Source organism: Rutilus rutilus (genome assembly GCF_951802725.1).
Source record: "Rutilus rutilus genome assembly, chromosome: 10".
Taxonomy (NCBI): Eukaryota; Metazoa; Chordata; class Actinopteri; order Cypriniformes; family Leuciscidae; genus Rutilus; species Rutilus rutilus.
The window spans coordinates 36,332,768-36,351,669 of NC_140215.1; the positions used below are offsets into that span (position 1 = coordinate 36,332,768).

Consider the following 18,902-nt stretch of genomic DNA (forward strand, 5'->3'; position numbering starts at 1 on the left):
TTAATGGCTGCTGGAATTATGCCAAGGTACCAAGGTACACTGGGAAGCATATATCAGTGGAAATATGCAATTATGCCCAGCCCGAAGGGGGGAACTTGGAATACACATGACCCCAGGGGGCTGCATATTGAGAATCACTGGGGTGTCCAGCCGCAGGTGGAATATTTCAAACCCAGGGGTGGCAAGGTGGCTTGCCGAGGGAAAGACACATGCTCAGAGAGGCTTACACTGGACTACACACGTGGGGGTCGCCCAGAGGCCGTGTTAGGTGTCGCCCAGCCTGCAGCTCTACAGATGTCTGTTAGCGAGGCGCCATGCGCTAGAGCCCAAGAGGATGCCACACTCCGGGTGGAGTGGGCCGTCACACCAAGGGGGCATGGTCGACCTTGCTGCTGGTAAGCCAAGGCAATGGCGTCCACTATCCAGTGAGACAACCTTTGCTTGGAGAGAGCCTTTCCCTTCAGCTTCCCACCATGACAGACAAAGAGCTGGTCTGAAGTCCTGAAACACTGCGTTCTGTCTACGTAAGCATGGAGGGTGCGTACTGGACAGAGCAGTGCCAAGGCTGGGTCTGCCTCCTCCGAGGGCAGCGCTTGCAGGTTCACCACCTGGTCTCGAAAGGGTGTGGTGGGAACCTTGGGCACATATCCAGGCCGGGGTCTCAGGATCACGTAAGAGTTAGCCGGTCCAAATTCCAGGCACGCTTCGTCAACCGAAAATGCCTGCAGGTCCCCTACCCTCTTGATGGAGGCCAATGCAACCAGGAGCACTGTCTTCATTGACAGGAACTTAAGCTCCACTGATTGCAGAGGCTCAAAGGGAGCACTCTGCAGGGCAGTTAAAACCACTGAGAGGTCCCAAGAGGGAACGAGAGGAGGGCGAGGAGGATTCAGTCTCCTCGCTCCTCTCAGGAAACTGATGATCAGGTCGTGCTTTCCAATGGACTTACCATCAACTGCATCATGATGTGTGGCAATGGCGGCACCATACACTTTCAGGGTGGAGGGAGACAGCCTTCGCTCCAACCCTTCTTGCAGGAAGGAAAGCACGACACTGATCGGGCCTTTCGTGGGTTCTTGAAGTTTAGAAGAACACCAGTTGACGAAGAGGTTCCACTTCAACGCATAGGCATGTCTCGTGGACGATGCTCTAGCGGAAGTGATGGTAGCCACCACCGCTGGTGGTAGGGTACTCAAACCTGCCTCGTCCCGTCCAGGAACCACACGTGGAGATTTCAAAGATCGGGACGAGGGTGCCATAGGGTGCCCCGTCCCTGAGAAAGCAGGTTCTTTCTCAGAGGAATTGGCCAGGGAGGTGCTGTCGCGAGGAGAGCAACTCAAGCAATTGACATGCCAAAGGCGCTGGGGTCTTGTCCAGGAGCCCGGGGCAGCATGTCCATTGCACATGGCGCCCTAGCCCATTGTGGAGGCATCTGTTGATATAACAACATGCCAGGAAACTCGTTCTATGGGCACTCCAGCCCATAGAAAACTGAGGTTCGTCCACGGGGTGAAGGTCTGACGGCAAATCGAAGTCACTGGGACTCGGAGCGTGCCGTGTTGCCATGCCCACCTCGGGACTTGATCGCGAAGCGGTCTCATATGAAGCAAACCGAGCGACGTTACTGCGGCTGCGGATGCCATATGCCCCAGGAGCCTCTGAAATAGTTTCAGTGGAACCGCACTCTTGCCCTCGAACTGACGAAGGCAAGTTAGCAGTGACTGCGCGCGCTCGCTCGTAAGCTGCACGCACATGGCGACCGAGTCGATTTCCATACCGAGAAAAGAGATCCTCTGCACGGAGCAGAGTTTGCTCTTCTCCCAGTTGACCCGAAGGCCCAGACAAGCTAGGTGCCGGAGCACTAGGTCCCTGTGTTCGCAAACCTTGTCTCGAGAGTGAGCTAGGATCAGCCAGTCGTCGAGAGGAACAAGGGCTAACTCGACAACCTTCGTGAAGACGCGAGGAGACAGGGCTAGCCCGAAAGGGAGAACCGCGTACTGGTATGCCTGCCCCTCGAATTTTATATATATATATACTGGTATGCCTCATTTGCATATGTAAACATGACATTTCAGAAAACTTGTAATACAAAAAATGTCTGTCTCTATGTAAGTGAAAAACTGGAAAGGTTTTATGGTGATATCTATAACTTAAAAATTTTACCCTATCCACCTGTAGTGTTTCGGCTGTGAATAATGCACCTGTTGTTTCAATAACAATTACAAGAAAATGGGACCCTTATTTCAATGTTATACGGTGGATCCTTATTCAGGAGACATTGAACTTTCTAAAAATGTGGTATAACAACTTTTCCTCAAAAATGCCTACAGGGTTACACAATCTTGAAGATTCGGACCTGACTATTTTGTACAGGGCCCTGACTGAGTCTGATTCTACCTGAAACATAATTCCACCACAAACATGATCATTACAAGTTTTTTCTGGAGGCTCAAATCACAAAAAGTTCCTTGACACATGGAGTATTTTGAAGAAATTATTTGGGAAGTCTCAGGCTCTTAACTTTCTTGCAATTCTGGTAGATATCCCAGACTTAACAGCAGAGGGCGCTGGTCTCAATCTCAAGTCATGGCAAGAAGCTGGTATTAGGAGAATGTATGATCTGTGGGACAAAGGTAAATTCAAGACATTTGAAGATATAAGATCTCAATATAATATACCTGCCAAAGATTTCTACAAGTATCTCCAGATCAGGCATTACATAAAATCAAAGACTGGATCCCTGGAGCTACCAACGAACTGTTACTTGCTTGAAAAAACTCTACTGGACTGTCGGAAACGTGGACGTTTTGTGTCTAGATTCTATTCTGAGTTACAGACTCTAACAGTAGACAAACTGAAACACTTACGAACAACTTGGAATATGTTGCTTAAAATGTCAATTGACTCTGAGTCGTGGGAGGAAATAGTAATACTGCCCTCTAGAATATCAATCTGTAATAGATACAAAGAAATGCAGTTCAATATTCTACATAATGTTTACATATCACCTTATATATAAAGTAAGTACACTCCAGGTGTTTCTCCGAACTGTCCTAAATGTAACGCAGTTAAGGGCACTAGATATCACTGTCTTTGGGAGTGCAAGAACATCAAGGTATTTTGGCAGGCAGAATGCAGGGAAATCAGTTTGGTGATTGGACAGACAGCCCCATTCAGCCCACTTATGTGCCTACTGGGGCTTATACCTGACCCTCTGAGAGCTCACAAAGAGACTGTTCAGTTTCTCCTAATGCTGGCTCGAAAGGCTATAATGATCAAATGGGTTAGTAGCGATGCCCCCTCTACTCAGATGTGGAAATCTCTGATATCAGAAGTTGTAACTCTAGAAAGATTGAGGTATTGTCTCAATGGTAAATCGCACATGTTTAAAAAATGGGAGAATATTCTAAAATGTTTGAAGATTAAAAGGTCATAAACACAAACTGGATAAAATGTAGGTACAATCATATGACGAGATGCTGTATGTAAATTGTCCATATGCCCATAGATATGGTTATTAATATTGTTTTCTGTGCTGTGTTTTTTTTTTTTTTTTTAAATAACGAAAATGTTAATAAAAAGAATATATAAAAAATAATAATAATCACATTATAAAATAAATGTTTTTCTCCAAAAAAAAAAAAAAAAAAAAGTTCCTTGACTTCCTACAAACACAGGACTTACTCATTTATGTCAAAGGTTTTAAATCCTTACCTTGTTCACATTTCTCCTGAAGCCCATTGAGGTAGAGGCCTCAGTTTCTGGGGCAGGTTGTGCAATCCTATAATAAAAGAGATGTGTAAGGGCCAGTCCCTTTTTTATGCCACACATTCAAATGTTTGCCATAGTAAAAAGCCCAGTGCATTCTGTTGTGCCAAAAATTCATTAAACAATCATCAACTGCGTAAGAGACACTCTGAAATTCAAATGATCATTAAAAAGTATTTTATTCTTGCAAGAAGGCCCAGTTGCCACACAGAAGTCACCAGTACAGTCTGTGAAACAAGTGCGACCACGAGGGAGGAAGAAACAGAGCCTCTTACCTATAGAAGGACAGGTTTTCTAGTGATCTAATTCTTCTGAGTTTATTCCTACAAACTCAGAAGTCCCAAATGGGACCACCTCTGATCCCAAGGGGTCAGAGGTTCCCTTTTCAGTTGTCTCCCCCTTTGTCTCACAGTGTTCACATTAGTTCAGAAACACAAGTCAGCTATAATATTATTTCAAAGTCTTACTGCAAATGGCGATTCATACTGCAGTCAATGAAAATCAAAAATTGGCATTACAATTCACATCAGCAACTGTCTGAGAACACACAGACAGAGTGTCTTCATTTCCTCCACACTAATAAATAAAAATAGGCCAATATAAAGCATAACTGTTGTAAAGCAGGTTATGTTTGGTGTTCTGTCTGCTGCATACTGACCTCTGTGTGGGAGACTGTGTGTATGTGTGCAGTGTGCTGGCTTCAACAGGGACACTGTATTTCCCTCTACTGCAGAACATACAGTCAGCCATTTTTAAAACTTAAAAAAAGTAGTAATGTATTGCACACGTACCCAGTGTTACTTGCTTAGAGGAGCCAGCACCAGGGTCAGATTGTACAGCACCTGTAATCCCATCCATAATCGGCCGTTTGGAGTTGGGGTTGCATCTAAAAATAAAAAAAAATCAATGAATATTAATCTTTCTTAGTACATACATGCACATTTTTTATATATTATAAAATAGGCTATAGGCTATATTACACTATAGGCTACACATACATCATTTTACATAAATATAGAACGTATTTGTTTAACTTACACATTAACAAACAGCAATCTTTCTCCAACAGTCTTCTCTTGCTTTGGCAGCAGAGACCGTATTGCTTCGAGCTTGAAATACATATTTAAATGCATCGTAATTCTGAATGATTATCTCTTGCTCCTCCGCGGAAAAATATATCGCTCTCGCTCTACCCGCAATTGGTTGTTCAGTGTCGTCGTCACTCTTTTATGTGCATCCGCGCGTGGAGGATCAAAGCCTGAGTTGACAGAGAAAGTTTATGAGCTGCATCATGGTACCAATAAAGCCTGATTGCATCGGTTTGGTTTTGTCAACTCAAAACTAATCCTGTAACCCCGAGTTTGTTCAGCTACCTTCATGGTACAGGCCCCTGATAATGACAGTGAAGATGACATGTGACATGTGAATACAAGCAAACAAGTCTAACTGAAAACAAACTGACCTAAACACCACTGTGACAGGTTAGATCATACAGACAGTACTCAGTATGCTACTGTAGGGCGTTGTTTGAATGGGACATTTCTAGACTCACACCTGTAAGTATTGAGGGTTTTTAATTCATTCAAAAATTCAACTGTGATTACCACTCAGAATTATTTTGTATTTTGTTTATTCACTTTCACAATATTTTCTTCAGATAACTCCAAATTTCTCCCACACACTGGACTTGATTTTTGATGACGTATTGTCGACAACTTTACAATCTCCACTAGCTATTCTTTTCTTCAACTCCTCAGCATCTATCTCGACGACTGCAAGCAGATCGCGCGCGTGCGCGCGGTTATGAAGAATTTTTAAAAGTGAAAGTAGCCTAGGTAACGTTATAGATCCTGGGAGGGCGTGGAGCGTCGGGCACAAATAAACTGACGTGGATTTGAAATTATTTTATCAACTTGAAATACAGGCATATTTTTGTAGATGTGTTCCTGAAATTATGCATATATTTTTACGTCTGTCATGTTTGATCCATAGATATAAACAATCTGCTTCGGTGTGTCGCATAGATGTCGTCATCGTCTTGCTGCTCCCTCCCCGTTCTGTGATTGGTTCCCTAGCTGAGGCGAAAATCTTGTCCATGGTATCCAGGCTGCCTAGCAGCGTGAATAAAATCGCGCTGCGCTCAAGGCAGCATGGGGAAACCCAGACTAGAAGGGGTGGGTAATATGAACAAAATATTAAATCCCATCATATATCTACTGTATTTTATATATATATATATATATATATATACACATACTGTGTATGTATGTATATATATATATATATATACTGTGTATATATATATATATATATATACTGTGTGTATATATATATATATACTGTATATATATATATATATAAAATGCGTTAGCAGTAATAAACATCATTAATTAGTAAATAGGCTTGTTAGTACACCAAAATGTTATAAATTGTACAAAACCTTACAGATTTATAATCACAGCATAAATTAACAACCCAACAACTATATATAGGCAATATAGTATATTAAATAGACTATTGAATTTAATACAAAATCTGTCACATGATCTATAGGCTACTATAAAGCAAATCTCAAATGCTTGATAGTTTATATCTTCTTCACACATAAACCATGCACTCTAAAAAAATCATTCTGCTCTAAAATATAACATTTGGACAAAGCATCAACATCGTAAAACTCTGTAAAGCTGCGTGGAAAAACACTATACAAACAAACTGCCACACAGCTTTTATGATTGCAATGCATGTAAATGACTTTAGAGTTGTTTGGTGTCTTTATTCACTTCCACAGCTCCAGGTAAAGATGCTGATTTTGCAGTTTTCTCCATTTTTCTTAATCATGACAGAGAAATATGAACAAGCTGACCTGTAGGATAGGATCAACATTTAGTATGCAATGTTCAAATGAAATTGTATAAATCATACGAAAACGTTGGTGTTACTGGCTCGTGTCATATTACAGGTCTCATTTTTTTATTGGTGCTTTCTTAGTGTTAATCTCAGTCTTAACTTACTTTCAAAAATTCTCCTTGGAAAAGCCCTGGTCATTCAGAAGAATCTCCACATTCTGGTTGCAGTCAAACAAACCTTTATAATCTGTGCATTTTTGAGACGGTTTATTGCATTTGTACCTTCATAATCAGAAAGCACAAAGCACAGCATCAATACAGAGTTTTTAAAAAAACTAATATTTGCTTTTAATTATTGTTATAACAATAATATGTGTGAGAAACAGATCAACATTTAAGTTATTGAATTGTTAATGAACTACGAGATCTAGGGTGGATGTAAAGAAAACGTCTCAGGTTACGACTGTAACCTATGTTCCCTGAGAACAGGGAACGAGACACTGCGTCGAATGACGCTTTAGGGGAACGCCTCAGGCATGACAGGTGTCTGAAATCACTATCAAATCACGGCAATCACATTGACCGGCGACAGCTCGTGAATCATTAACGTGAATGATTAACGTGCGACCTGCAGTATATAAGGGCGCCTTGCAAACATGACAAATCACCTTATCATCTGAAGGGACTGTTTGGCAGGCAGGCCCCGAGGCATGGCAGGCGTCATTCGACGCAGTGTCTCGTTCCCTGTTCTCAGGGAACATAGGTTACAGTCGTAACCTGAGACGTTCCCTTTCGAAAGGGAACTCGCACTGCGTCGAATGACGCTTTAGGGGAACGATATACCCACGCCGCCATGCTAAGGGGAGTGCATGCCCACTGGCAGTGGCACTGTCAGAACCAGCAAATTCAAATGAAATGCCGGAACCTCACCCTCAGGTCACACCGGGCTGTCAGTGACAGCATCCCCTACGGTCATAGCCCAAGCTATAAGCCTAACAGGAAAACCTCCATAAACATAGTTTACCGAAGGCCTGCCTGGGCCTGCTCAAAGGCCTAGGACCACACTTCAATTTAGAAGGGGTCTCTTCTAGGGAATGTGGCTAGGGAACCCGAGGGAGCCCCAGCCAGTCACTATTCGGGGAAAGTATCACCGAAATGCCACCAGGGAGGCCTGACCTGGTGTCACTTACATCGGACACTTCAGTCTGGCCAACCTCCTGTCTGTCCGGAGACAGAGCCTCTGGATATTTGCCTAGGTAAAGCATCCAACCCGAGGGACTGCGAAGCTGGCAGTAGACCTACTCGGCCCGGATCTCAGAGATGGGATATCCCGGAGAGTATGACTCAGCATAGTGCTTTCCATCTACCCAGTGTTTGTGTTTCAAAACACTAAGGAGGCCTATGAAGGCCTAAGGGCTGATCTAACTGGGAGGCCTCACAAGAGGCCTACGACCGTCTGACCAGACTCAGGAGTCCAAACACTCATAGTGACCCTCAGTGAGGGGAGCAATGGTCCGCCTGGTAGGTAAACCAGGCTGTAGGGCAGAAGTTCCGAGAGGGAACCAGTAGCAGAGGACGAACACTTCAGTTGAGCCAGGGCACAAGCTCGCTCTCAGCAGCTTCTTCCCAAAAACCCAGCATCGTTGGGAAACCACTCACAGAGAGGCCTGGTGAGGCCTACTACCTGATAACCACAGTATGTGGGAGCTCACCTTCAGGGAGGCCTGGTGAGGCCTACTACCCGATAACCACAGTATGTGGGAACTCACCTTCAGGGAGGCCTGGTGAGGCCTACTACCTGATAGCCACCATATGTGGGAATTCCCTTTCAGGGAGGCCTGGTGAGGCCTACTACCTGACAGCCACCATATGTGGGGACTCATCTTCAGGGAGGCCTGGTGGGGCCTACTACCTGGTAACTATCTTAGATGGGAATTCGCTTTCAGGGAGGCCTGGTGAGGCCTACTACCTGGAAACCACCTGAGTCCGGGTGACAGTTCCAAAGTGGCCTGCTAAGGCCAGCCAGCTGAGGACTCGCCTATCAGGGAGGCCTGGTCGGCCTTCTAGCTGATAGCAAGTCTATTCTGCTACAAAGGTACACTGTTGGAAAACCATACTACACCAACATAACAATTGGGCCTACCCACAGGAGGCCTAATACGGCAATCTACCTGGTCGCGACTATAAGGTATGTCCCACAATGTTGGGACTCATCTCCGAGGAGGCCTGTTTAAGGCCTACTACCCATCAGTGAGTCAACTGCCCGAACCACCAAGGCCAACCACGTGAAGTAAGCTGGCCTACAGCGCCCTCTTGGGGGCTGCCCATTCAAGGAGGCCTGCTGAGGCCTACCACCTAACGGCGCAGCCTTCGCTGGCAAATAAGCTGTTTACACAGCGCCTACAGCATTCTGGTACCTATCACATTGCCCATGGCAGTGTACTCAGCAATAGTGCTAGCACCCTTTAAGCAAGGGGAGTACAACATACGGCACTTTGCCTCAATGGAGGCCCCAGAGTCAGGGGCCTACCATTTGTAAGCATGGGCTTCAGCTCATGGCAATGCTCTGGCTTCAGGGGAGCGTACTTCTTTTGGCAAAAAAGTGGTGCGAGGTAGGATAATAATACAGAACTGAAGTGAGGAACTCAGACCTACCCTGTAACACAGGGGAAACTCTCACCTCCACCTGAGTTTTAACAGGGTGCAGGCCTGCCAGCAGCTCTAAGGGTGACAGAAATGTATCTGTGCCCAACCTAGGGGAGTGGGGCTTACTTGTGAGCCAACCACCTACAACCCGATGCTCGAGCAGTAGCTCAGCGAGGTGAGTGAAGCCTATACTGGCGGCCCTGATCCGTATGCTAGTTCTGCACGGCAGGGTCGGGCAGACAGACCCAGTCTCTTCGTGAGGTGAAAGACGGCCTAACCCTGCTCAATAAAGACACATAGTGCCGGGGAGGCCTATTTGAGGCCTAACCCGGGATCTTATAAACCATGCCTCTGCACCACGCTGCATTACTCTTGTCGCCCCCGAATGCAAAGAAGGGGGCGGGCCTTGGCCTAACGACTCCCAAGGGAGGAGCCTGTCAACAGGGATGCTAAACACCGATTTCATTTTCAAAGGCTAGGGTCAGAGGCAGAAATGCAATAGCAGAGCACCTCCACTATCCCTGGCATAGCCTAGGCCAGCTAAGGAGACAGCCCTGGTGAGGGCCAGCCTGCAAGCATAGATCTACCTGAGGGCTCGGAGGAGCGACAGCCTATCAGAGAAATAATCATCATTTAAAAGAGGGGCTGCAGAATCGCTCAGCCCTACTGAAAAACCCAAACAGAGCTCAAGGGGGCGATGTACTCAGGAAAGAAGTCAACGGACCCGTGGGCCGGACGTAAGATCTATCTGAAGCTCAAACTAGAAAGAGCGGTGGCCTCGTTCTATCTTACATACAGTAGGGGAGCCATCACATACTCACAAGAGAAGCCCATGCAACTGGTGCCTCTCTAAATCGTTCTAGCCACCTAGCAGGGGAACTTCAGGGCCCAAAATAATCCATAAAAATATATTCTCTTACCTTACCTTCATGACCCCGTAACTCTATACAGGGAACGAGGTCTGTAGAGAGAACAATTAGTGTTGGTTACACACAAAACTACTCTTAAAGAAAACAGCTCAGCTCACCTGCGGCATGCGAGGCGAAGACTCACCAAGAAGTTGTTATAAACCTGGGGTCTACCGCCCTTACATACCTGAAAGAGGCGCTCTCACCGACCAAGCGGAGGCGGGCCATCAGAACATTGTTCTCATCATCGGCCCAGCCCCAGGCCTGATGTAAGAACGCCTGGGGAGTCAGGAAAAGAAGGAGAGGGCTGGGTTGTAACCACCCTCCAGGGAGATGATCCATTACTGACGGCGTGAGCGTTTGTACTGGATCACCTCCCTCAGATCCTGAGTCACGCCTTCTCTGCGACCTGCTCCTCAGTGGAGGGGGCGCACGAGAGGCGACACTAGCTCTCTGGCCCTATCTACGGTCCTCGGACCGTGAAGGGCCAGGCTCTCCCGCCTGTCTGAGCTCGGACCCGGATCTCAGCGGTATGCAGGTCCTAAACGCCGCTGAGCGCGCCTTCGCCTCCCTGAACTTTCCGACCACCGCCTCTACGGAGGTGCCAAAAAGTTCAGAGGGTGAAACCGGTGCATCAAGGAGAAAGGCCCTCTCTTTCTCCCCGATGCCAGCCAGGTTCAGCCACAGATGCCTCTCCGTGGCCACCATTGCCGCCATCGACCGACCGATCGCAGCGGCAGTGTGTTTAGTGGCCCGGAGAGCAAGATCTGTGGTGCGGCGCAGCTCAGCCACCGCCTCAGGGGACAGCCCTGCCCCCTGGTCGAGATCCTCCAGCAGGTCGGCCTGGTACGCTTGCAACACCGCCATAGTGTGCAAGGCGGCACCGGCCTGACCCGCTGCCGTGTATGCTCTGCCATTCAGACGCGCTGTGGTCTTCAGCGGTTTGGATGGCAGGGCTGGAGCACTCAGTGTCGACGCCCGCCCAGACACGAGATGGTTCGCAAACGTCTCGTCAATGGGCGGCATCAACACATACCCATACTCGCTGATCCCCTCAACATCAGCGAAACTAGCCCGCTGATGTCGGTGGATCCGAGCAGAGTATGGGTTCTTCCATGCCTTCTCGATCTCTGTATGGAGATCGGGAAGGAATGGAAGGCTCGCCTGAGCTGGTGGTCTATGGCCGGGGAGAAATCGATCGTCCAGCCTGCCGCGAGCGATTTCTCCCCTAACGCGCCGCCATGGCAGTTGCAACCTGTCAGTGGCGCGTTCCATTACATCCAGCAGCTCAGCATACACGGGGCAGGGTGGCTGAGAGGGTTCAGGATCTACCTGAGTGACCTCCTCATTATCCATCACCTGCTCGTCCTGAAGAGCACCCGCTGCAGGGATAGTCGGAGAAAGGTCTTCTTCGTCATCCACCTGCAACTCACTCTCGTCATTCGCCGAATCATCTGAGAGGTTAACACCCCTCTCAAGACGATCAGCGAGATCCCTCTGGGAACCCCATGACGCAAGTCGCCGCTCTGACTCAGCGCGAGCGGGACTTGAACCACGAGGTACAGATGGTAAGCCCTCCTCGCTCGAGAAGAGGGCTAGACGAGAGCGGAGCGTTCTCAAAGGAAAACGCTCACAGTTTGCACAGACAGCTCCCTTGAGAACCGCCTGTGCGTGCTCTTTGCCCAGACAGAAAACGCACAGTTCGTGTCTATCACCTGGCGTCAAGTACCTAGGACACGGGTCTACACACTTCTGGAAGCTTTCCGCCTTCTCCGTGCGTTTCATTTTGCCGCGATCCTCCAGCGATTAAACAAACAGACAGTCCCTGAAGACGAAAAGATGATTTGTCATGTTTGCAAGGCGCCCTTATATACTGCAGGTCGCACGTTAATCATTCACGTTAATGATTCACGAGCTGTCACCGGTCAATGTGATTGCCGTGATTTGATAGTGATTTCAGACACCTGTCACGCCTGAGGCGTTCCCCTAAAGCGTCATTCGACGCAGTGCAAATTCCCTTTCGAAAGGGAACTTAATTTATGAATAACAGTTCTCAAACTTTTGATTTGTTCCTTACAAAAAGGTATTATGTGACTTCAGAAAACATGGAATATGCCTCAAAAGTCGTTCTTTTATGGTGTTTTTGTCTCCTTTTTAAAGCTTGTAAGCTGAACTCTATGTGAAATTGCATGAAAAATCTATATAATGATAAACCAATACAAACCCGTAAAATGTCATCACACAACTTGGTCTTGTGTGTGAGATCTTCAAGATCTCGATTCCTTCCTCCAGTAATAAGCCAGCATTTACACTAGATGTGGAAACACATTATACACATAAAATTATTAAGATTAATAATGCCATTCTTCACATTTGCTTATTGCACATTCATTTAAACAATTCCATAACAGTTTAAATGGATGAAGGCCATGAACTACAGATGTAAGGCTTTGTAAGGTTATCTGATATAGCAAGAGCATTGCAAAATTGCTAAACTGCCAAGATAAACAAATAAATGAATAAAATAATAATAATAATAATAATAATAATAAATGAATATAATAATAATATAAAATACAATTGTTCCTTTGTTTACTAAACCATTTTGTGTTTCTAAGGTTTTCAATTCCTCAAAGGTGAGTGACTGTGTGATCAGTGTCATTAATTCATAGCCTTTTAATGTTTTAAAAGGCTAGTTCACTAAGAGAAATTAAACTCTGCCATGCCATTCATCATAACATGTGTGTCTTTCTTTCTTCTGCAGAACACAGAAGAAGATATTTTGAATAATGCTGGTAATAAAACAGTTTTGGTTAATTGTATTTCTTGTCCAAACAATGGAAGTCCATGGGATCTGAAACTGTGTGTTACACAAGCATTCTTTAAAATAACTTCTTTTGTGTTCCTCAGAGGAAAACAGGTTTGGAATGAGTTGTTTCATGTTTCTCACGTGAGTTCGGTTAGACTGGGGCAGTTCTGGGTCATCCGGAGGGTCCAGATAGACAACATCTCAGTTAGACACTTCACGCTCATTTCCATCTTTTTCAGGTTAGAGAAGGAACAGAGAAATGACAGTAATGCTTCTGAATCCCTTTGGTAAATTATCTGAAAAAGTCTGGTCCAGTCGATGTTGATTATCTTCGAGTGTGGAAAGGTGAGACTGAATGATTGCAAATCTGGATGGTGAAGCAGGAAAATCTCTATGCAGATACTATAAAAAAAAGAATGAAAAAAATATTCAAGTTGTTGTTGTGTCTATGAGTCAATGATTTCTTGCTTAGAATATCTTTTTGTGATTTTTTATTTATTTTTTATTATGATTAATTGGTGGTTTGTTGGGCACCAGCCAATATTTGCATCATTAGCAATAGTCAAAAAAGATTTACACAAAGATTGTACCTAATTTTCATATTTGTTTTGGGTGACCAATTTAGTTGCATTATTATATTAGAATTATAATCTGTTAGATTGCGGAGACCAAGTATGCCAGATAAAGGGAGAACAAGACGATGATATAATTGGTTATACAAAACATATTAATCATAAAATTATTTCTGGTTATCAGGAGAAAAAAACTATTTAATGAAAAGAATAAAGAAAAAATTCACTTGTTCTTCACCTGGACGGCTCTTCGTCGATTGACAGATCAAGTTTGTGGACAGCATAATCAAAATACTTTATTGGAAAGGTTTCTACACGAAAGCTGCAAATCAAAGCACAGAAAAAATATACATGAACCTTAAAGTTAAACAAAAGCACATTAAAGGATGATAGCACGTGTGCATAAAACACACCAAACGTATAAAATATATTTTAAAACATTACCTCTGTGAGCTCAGGGTCTGTCCTCTCGTGAGAGCGTAGATCAGTTCAACGAGATCAGAGTCAGATGGATCTTCTATACCCAAGCTTCAAAATCAAATCCAGAACATTACTGTACAGACTAATTAAATTTACCTTGCAACAGCAAATTAGAGATTAGATATTAATTACATCCACCAAATATCTGTTTTAGACCAACGCATTTACCTTGCTTCTTTAAACTTGTGAAGTTCAGGCAAAATCATAGAAAAATCTTCCGATGTTAAAAACAAGCTAGAGATTTCTTCAATGCTCTGACAGCACTGAGAGCAGTACAGCAGGGCACATAATTCTGTTCTTCTGAGGGAATAACAACATAGTTTAATCTTTTTCCAGGATTCCATTGCTTCTTTCACAAAGTCTTCTTCATGAAGTTCATAGAGACAGTGAAGAACAAAACATACTGCTTCCGAATTCAAGGAACAATCTTTAACCTTTTTCAAAATCCACTCTTTCAGATGAGCCTGTGTTTTTGGACGAATGAACAGACCATGTTCTTCAAGTGTGAGTCTCACATCCTTATTCAACAAACCAAATGCAAATTGCACCACAGCTGGTTTTGAAAAAATATCATCGCAAAACCTTATAAGTTTCCTCTGGGACTCTTCTTCATCCAGAAGGACATAGTACAGAGCAGTGAAGAACTCCTGAAAGCTGAGATGCATGAAACTGAACATTGTCTCCTGGTGGATTCTTCTCTTAAACAGGAACTTGCACAAGAATGGATTTCCAGCAGGGTCTGAAATGGTTTCATTCACACTTTTCTCATCCAGCAGGACTTGCTGTTCCAGCATCCCTCTCTCTGCCAGCTGACCCAGACTCCTCAGCAGGGTCGGGATGGACTGACTCAAACCCTGGCAGTGATGCTCCAGAAGAGTGCACACAAAGTCCACGTAGATGGAGGTGGTGGTTTCCAGTCCGCTTGTCTTATTTGCACCATATTTTAATCTCTCCTGGATAGTTGTGCAGATGATCCAGCAGATGACAGGGATTGAGCAGGCAGTGATGAGGGTTTCATTTGCCTTCACATATGTATAAGCCTCCCTGAAATGGTCCTCATTTTGAAAAAACTTCTGGAAGTACTCCTCCACCCCCTTTTCTGAAAATCCCACAATCTCAGAGAAACGCTGAGGTCCTTTGAGCAGATTACTGAGTGTGTCCGTAGCTGTAGATCTGGAGGAGACCAGCAGGAAAGACTCTGGCAGGATTCGACCTCTCAGCAGGGCACAAAGAGTGTCCACAGGTGGGGCTTTCTGAAGCAGATCAGTGTGTGCTGATGTGTCATTAATGTCCTGTGTGAGTTTCAGCTCATCAAATCCATCAATGACCAAAAGAACCTTCTCTGGCGACTGCTGTAAAATCTGTGAGATCTCATGTGATGATAAACTACAACTGTAGCTCAAGATCTCCACCAAACTCTTCTTGCCAGGAATGCGATTTATTTCTTTACACTTTAAGTGGAACACAATATAAAACTGCCCTTTGTAGAGGTGACCAGATGCCCAGTCCATCATGATCTTCTGCACAGTGAAAGATTTCCCGTTTCCAGAATTTCCCTGCAGTATCACAGATCTAGGACTGATCCCTTTGACATCTGGGTCGAACAGAGAGCTGAGATGGACAGAGTCTCCACTGCTCCTGGAGCTGAGGACCTGCTGGAAGCTCTCTCCACTGGAGCAGATCTCTTCTTCTCGCTCTATTCGATCTCTATGTTTCTGAAGGATCAAAGGTTGTGTGAAGCGCTCAGACAGCAGCACATGTTCACCAGGCAGTGAGTTATACTCAGTCACATACTGATACTCGCTGCAGATCCGCTTCATATATTTGTGAATCACTGGGCTGATTTCTGTAGAAACGGTCAATGTTCAAAGAGTTAGTTTTTTTTCCTGATTCAAATACAGTAAGAAATTCCAGAGCAGAGAAATACCAACTAAATTACGAGGTCGATGGAGTGCAATATTTAAAACATATTATTATAAAATTCATCAGTCACCTGAGGAATGTGTTTTTTCAGAGTGTGTGTGATGTCCTGTGGAGCCTGTAGAACATTAGACACACTTGATACATTCAGTGATATATTAATTGATATATTGATTAAGGCATTACACACAGGGGCGGGTCTACGTGGTGGCCAGGGGGGGCACCGGCCCCCCCTGAAAATCGATTGGCCACCCCAGGTGCCCCCCCTATAAGATGTCTTGTGATTGGTTCATTTTACGGCCAATCAGTTTATAGACTCTACTGAAAGTTCGCGATTCAAAGAAGTGCAGCGCCAGAGAAACAACGGTCGCAAGTTGTGAGTAAGTAACCCATCTTAAGTATACAATGATGGCCTAAGACACGAAACGAGCGGTTTGTGTGAGAAAACGAACAGTAAATATATCGTATTTTACCTCTTGTACACATCCGAGATCACGTCCGGCTCTTTCCGGAGCTTGCGCAGACTAACACCATGAAGCGCGCGCGCGCCCTCAGATCACTTGGACGTGGTTGTGTAGAGGTAAAAACGATATAAATACTGCTCTTTTTCTCACACAAACCACTCGTTTCGTGTCTTAGGCCATCAATGTGTACTTACGATGGGGAATTGTTTAATTTGGACTTAATTTGTGCATGCTCTTTGAGATAGTGATCATAGACCTGCATTATTATATGACTGACAGACAAGAACGGTTTGACCTAAAAATATAAAAATTGAAACTACTGCGGAAAAAAAAGACACCTACATCTTGAATGCCCTTAAACATACGTAAGCTAAAACATACCAAAATTTAATTTCAAAGTGAACCATCCCTTTAACTCTGAGTTACTCAGCTTTTTTGTAAATGAGTCTGAAAGAAATGCTGAATGAAACACTGATGTTTTGGCCAAACCATTTGAATTATTACAGTGGGGGGAATTTGTTTTTATTTTATTTTTTATTATTATTATTTGAAAGAGATTGTGAATAAAACTACTGTATATTGTAATGGCCAAACTAATTAAAAGAAATTAGTTTCTGCTTCTGGGTTTTTAAAATGGCTCGTTATTAAAATTGCTTTTATTTTATAAACTTGTTAGTTTTATGAAAACACAAAATAATAAACACTGGCTCTCAAATTTAACTTAATGGATGCAGGGATGACAAAAAACTAAATTAATCAAAAATGTGCTTTATTACTACATTTGTTTACAAGTAACTTTATTCAAGTTAAAAAAATAAAATCAGTAGGATTTATGTAATATAGGCTACTGTAGAATATAGCTTCTTTTTTTTTTTGGTCACTGGCGGCCACCCCGTTTGGAGGCAGTGCCCCAGCATGGCCCCCCCACTGAAAATGCTCTAGACACGCCCCTGATTACACATATATTTTCAAACATTTTACATCAGTCTATCTCACTGTCTGTTTGTCTGTCATCTATCTATCTCGCTATGTATCTCGTTGTCTGTCTGTCTGTCTGTCTGTCTGTCTGTCTGTCTATCTATCTATCTTACGGTTTGAAAAGCAAAGACTGTCAGACTCTCAGCTGATGCACATCTACCTATAGGAATACGACACCTATCACTGTATTCATATATAAGCTCCTCCAGTATTATCAACAGCTATCGCGTTTCTCAGGAGCAAATTACCCTCCTCCATCCCCAGCTCCTCATATTTGGTCAGTATTTGGCCTTCTGATTCCCCTTTGAATCAGACTAAATTCTCGAATTATGTTGTACATTAAAATATTGACATTAATGATATCTGCAATACATTCATGTTGGTTCTGTTCTGTGTACCCTAAAGGGGGTAATTGCTGCTCTCCCTGCTCTTATCCATGCTAGGCTGCCCAGAACATAACCATACCGCCAATCCAAAACATATGCTAATTGTCAATCGTATTTGATGATAGTGGTCCTGACAGAAATAAGTGAACAAGATGGAAAGTTAAGACAAAATATTTAAGGTTTCTACAAGAGCTTCTGCATTTTGTGCAATGCCTGTAAAAGTACATATTTTAACAGTACATATCTCAGTACATACTGTAGGTCTAGACACATGTGGTATAATAGCCAAAATTAGTGTGCTCTTACCTAAGTCTCTGAACAGAGATGGCTCATGCTTTTCCAGTCTAGAATAAAAGGCAGATTTAACCTGGTCTCCTCCAGAGTGCAACACTTTATAAAACTCTCTCATTTTCTCCTGGTTAGTATCTGCTGCTCTGATCTTACAGTATGGCTCATATTGCAGCATGCCACCGGACTGCAGCTCATCCGCTATCGGCATCACCATATGTACTCTCTGGACAAGTTTCGCCCAGTGGGCGTCCACAAACCGAGCACCTGGTAGAGAGATAATAACATGATAACTGCTCACAAGGAAGAACATGATTTTATAAGATTCAAGAACGGCATATTCTATAGAATAGCAAGTACTTATTTGGGCCACTTCACTTTTAATCAGTGTAATGCAGACTTTTTTTCATATGGCTATCTCTGCTTTTACTGCGGTAACTACTTACGCTCTGAGTCTTGGTCCATGGTGTCTCATAAATGTCTATGACGAGTTGTAGAGAGCTGTCTTAAGTTGTCCTCTAGGAAATGAAACATAATGCACATAGTGTGAGATGGTTGAAGAGAGCTTTTGTGACCCATGGTTAAAGATTACACTATTGGTATGCAGTAAATTAAGTGGCATGTAGAAAACATGCACAACCCAAATTTGGCCTTTACTGAATATACAGTCACAAAACAAAATGGTACAGACATAGGAGGTTGATTCATTTTCTCTGATAAATAAATATATCAATCAACTTCTGCTTTTGACTCAGTATTGTCAAATTTCATATTGTATAGTTCTGTCATGACAACTCTGTAGAGATTGGCATGATAATGGATATGTCACCAGAG

The 18,902-nt window shown here is 43.9% G+C and overlaps 1 protein-coding gene across 1 annotated transcript; it reads right to left on the minus strand.

Annotated features, from left to right (window-relative positions):
* Positions 1 to 13,786: 13,786 nt before the first annotated feature.
* On the minus strand, positions 13,787 to 18,588 carry LOC311297882 (NACHT, LRR and PYD domains-containing protein 1 homolog; the record flags this gene model as incomplete). Its single annotated transcript, XM_084420357.1, has 6 exons — positions 18,515 to 18,588; positions 18,087 to 18,335; positions 16,026 to 16,070; positions 14,201 to 15,878; positions 13,997 to 14,080; positions 13,787 to 13,874 (listed from the first exon to the last, which is right to left on the minus strand). The coding sequence occupies exons 1-6, from the start codon at positions 18,531 to 18,533 to the stop codon at positions 13,787 to 13,789; spliced, it is 2,163 nt and encodes a 720-aa protein (XP_084276483.1). The 5' UTR covers positions 18,534 to 18,588.
* Positions 18,589 to 18,902: the final 314 nt, after the last annotated feature.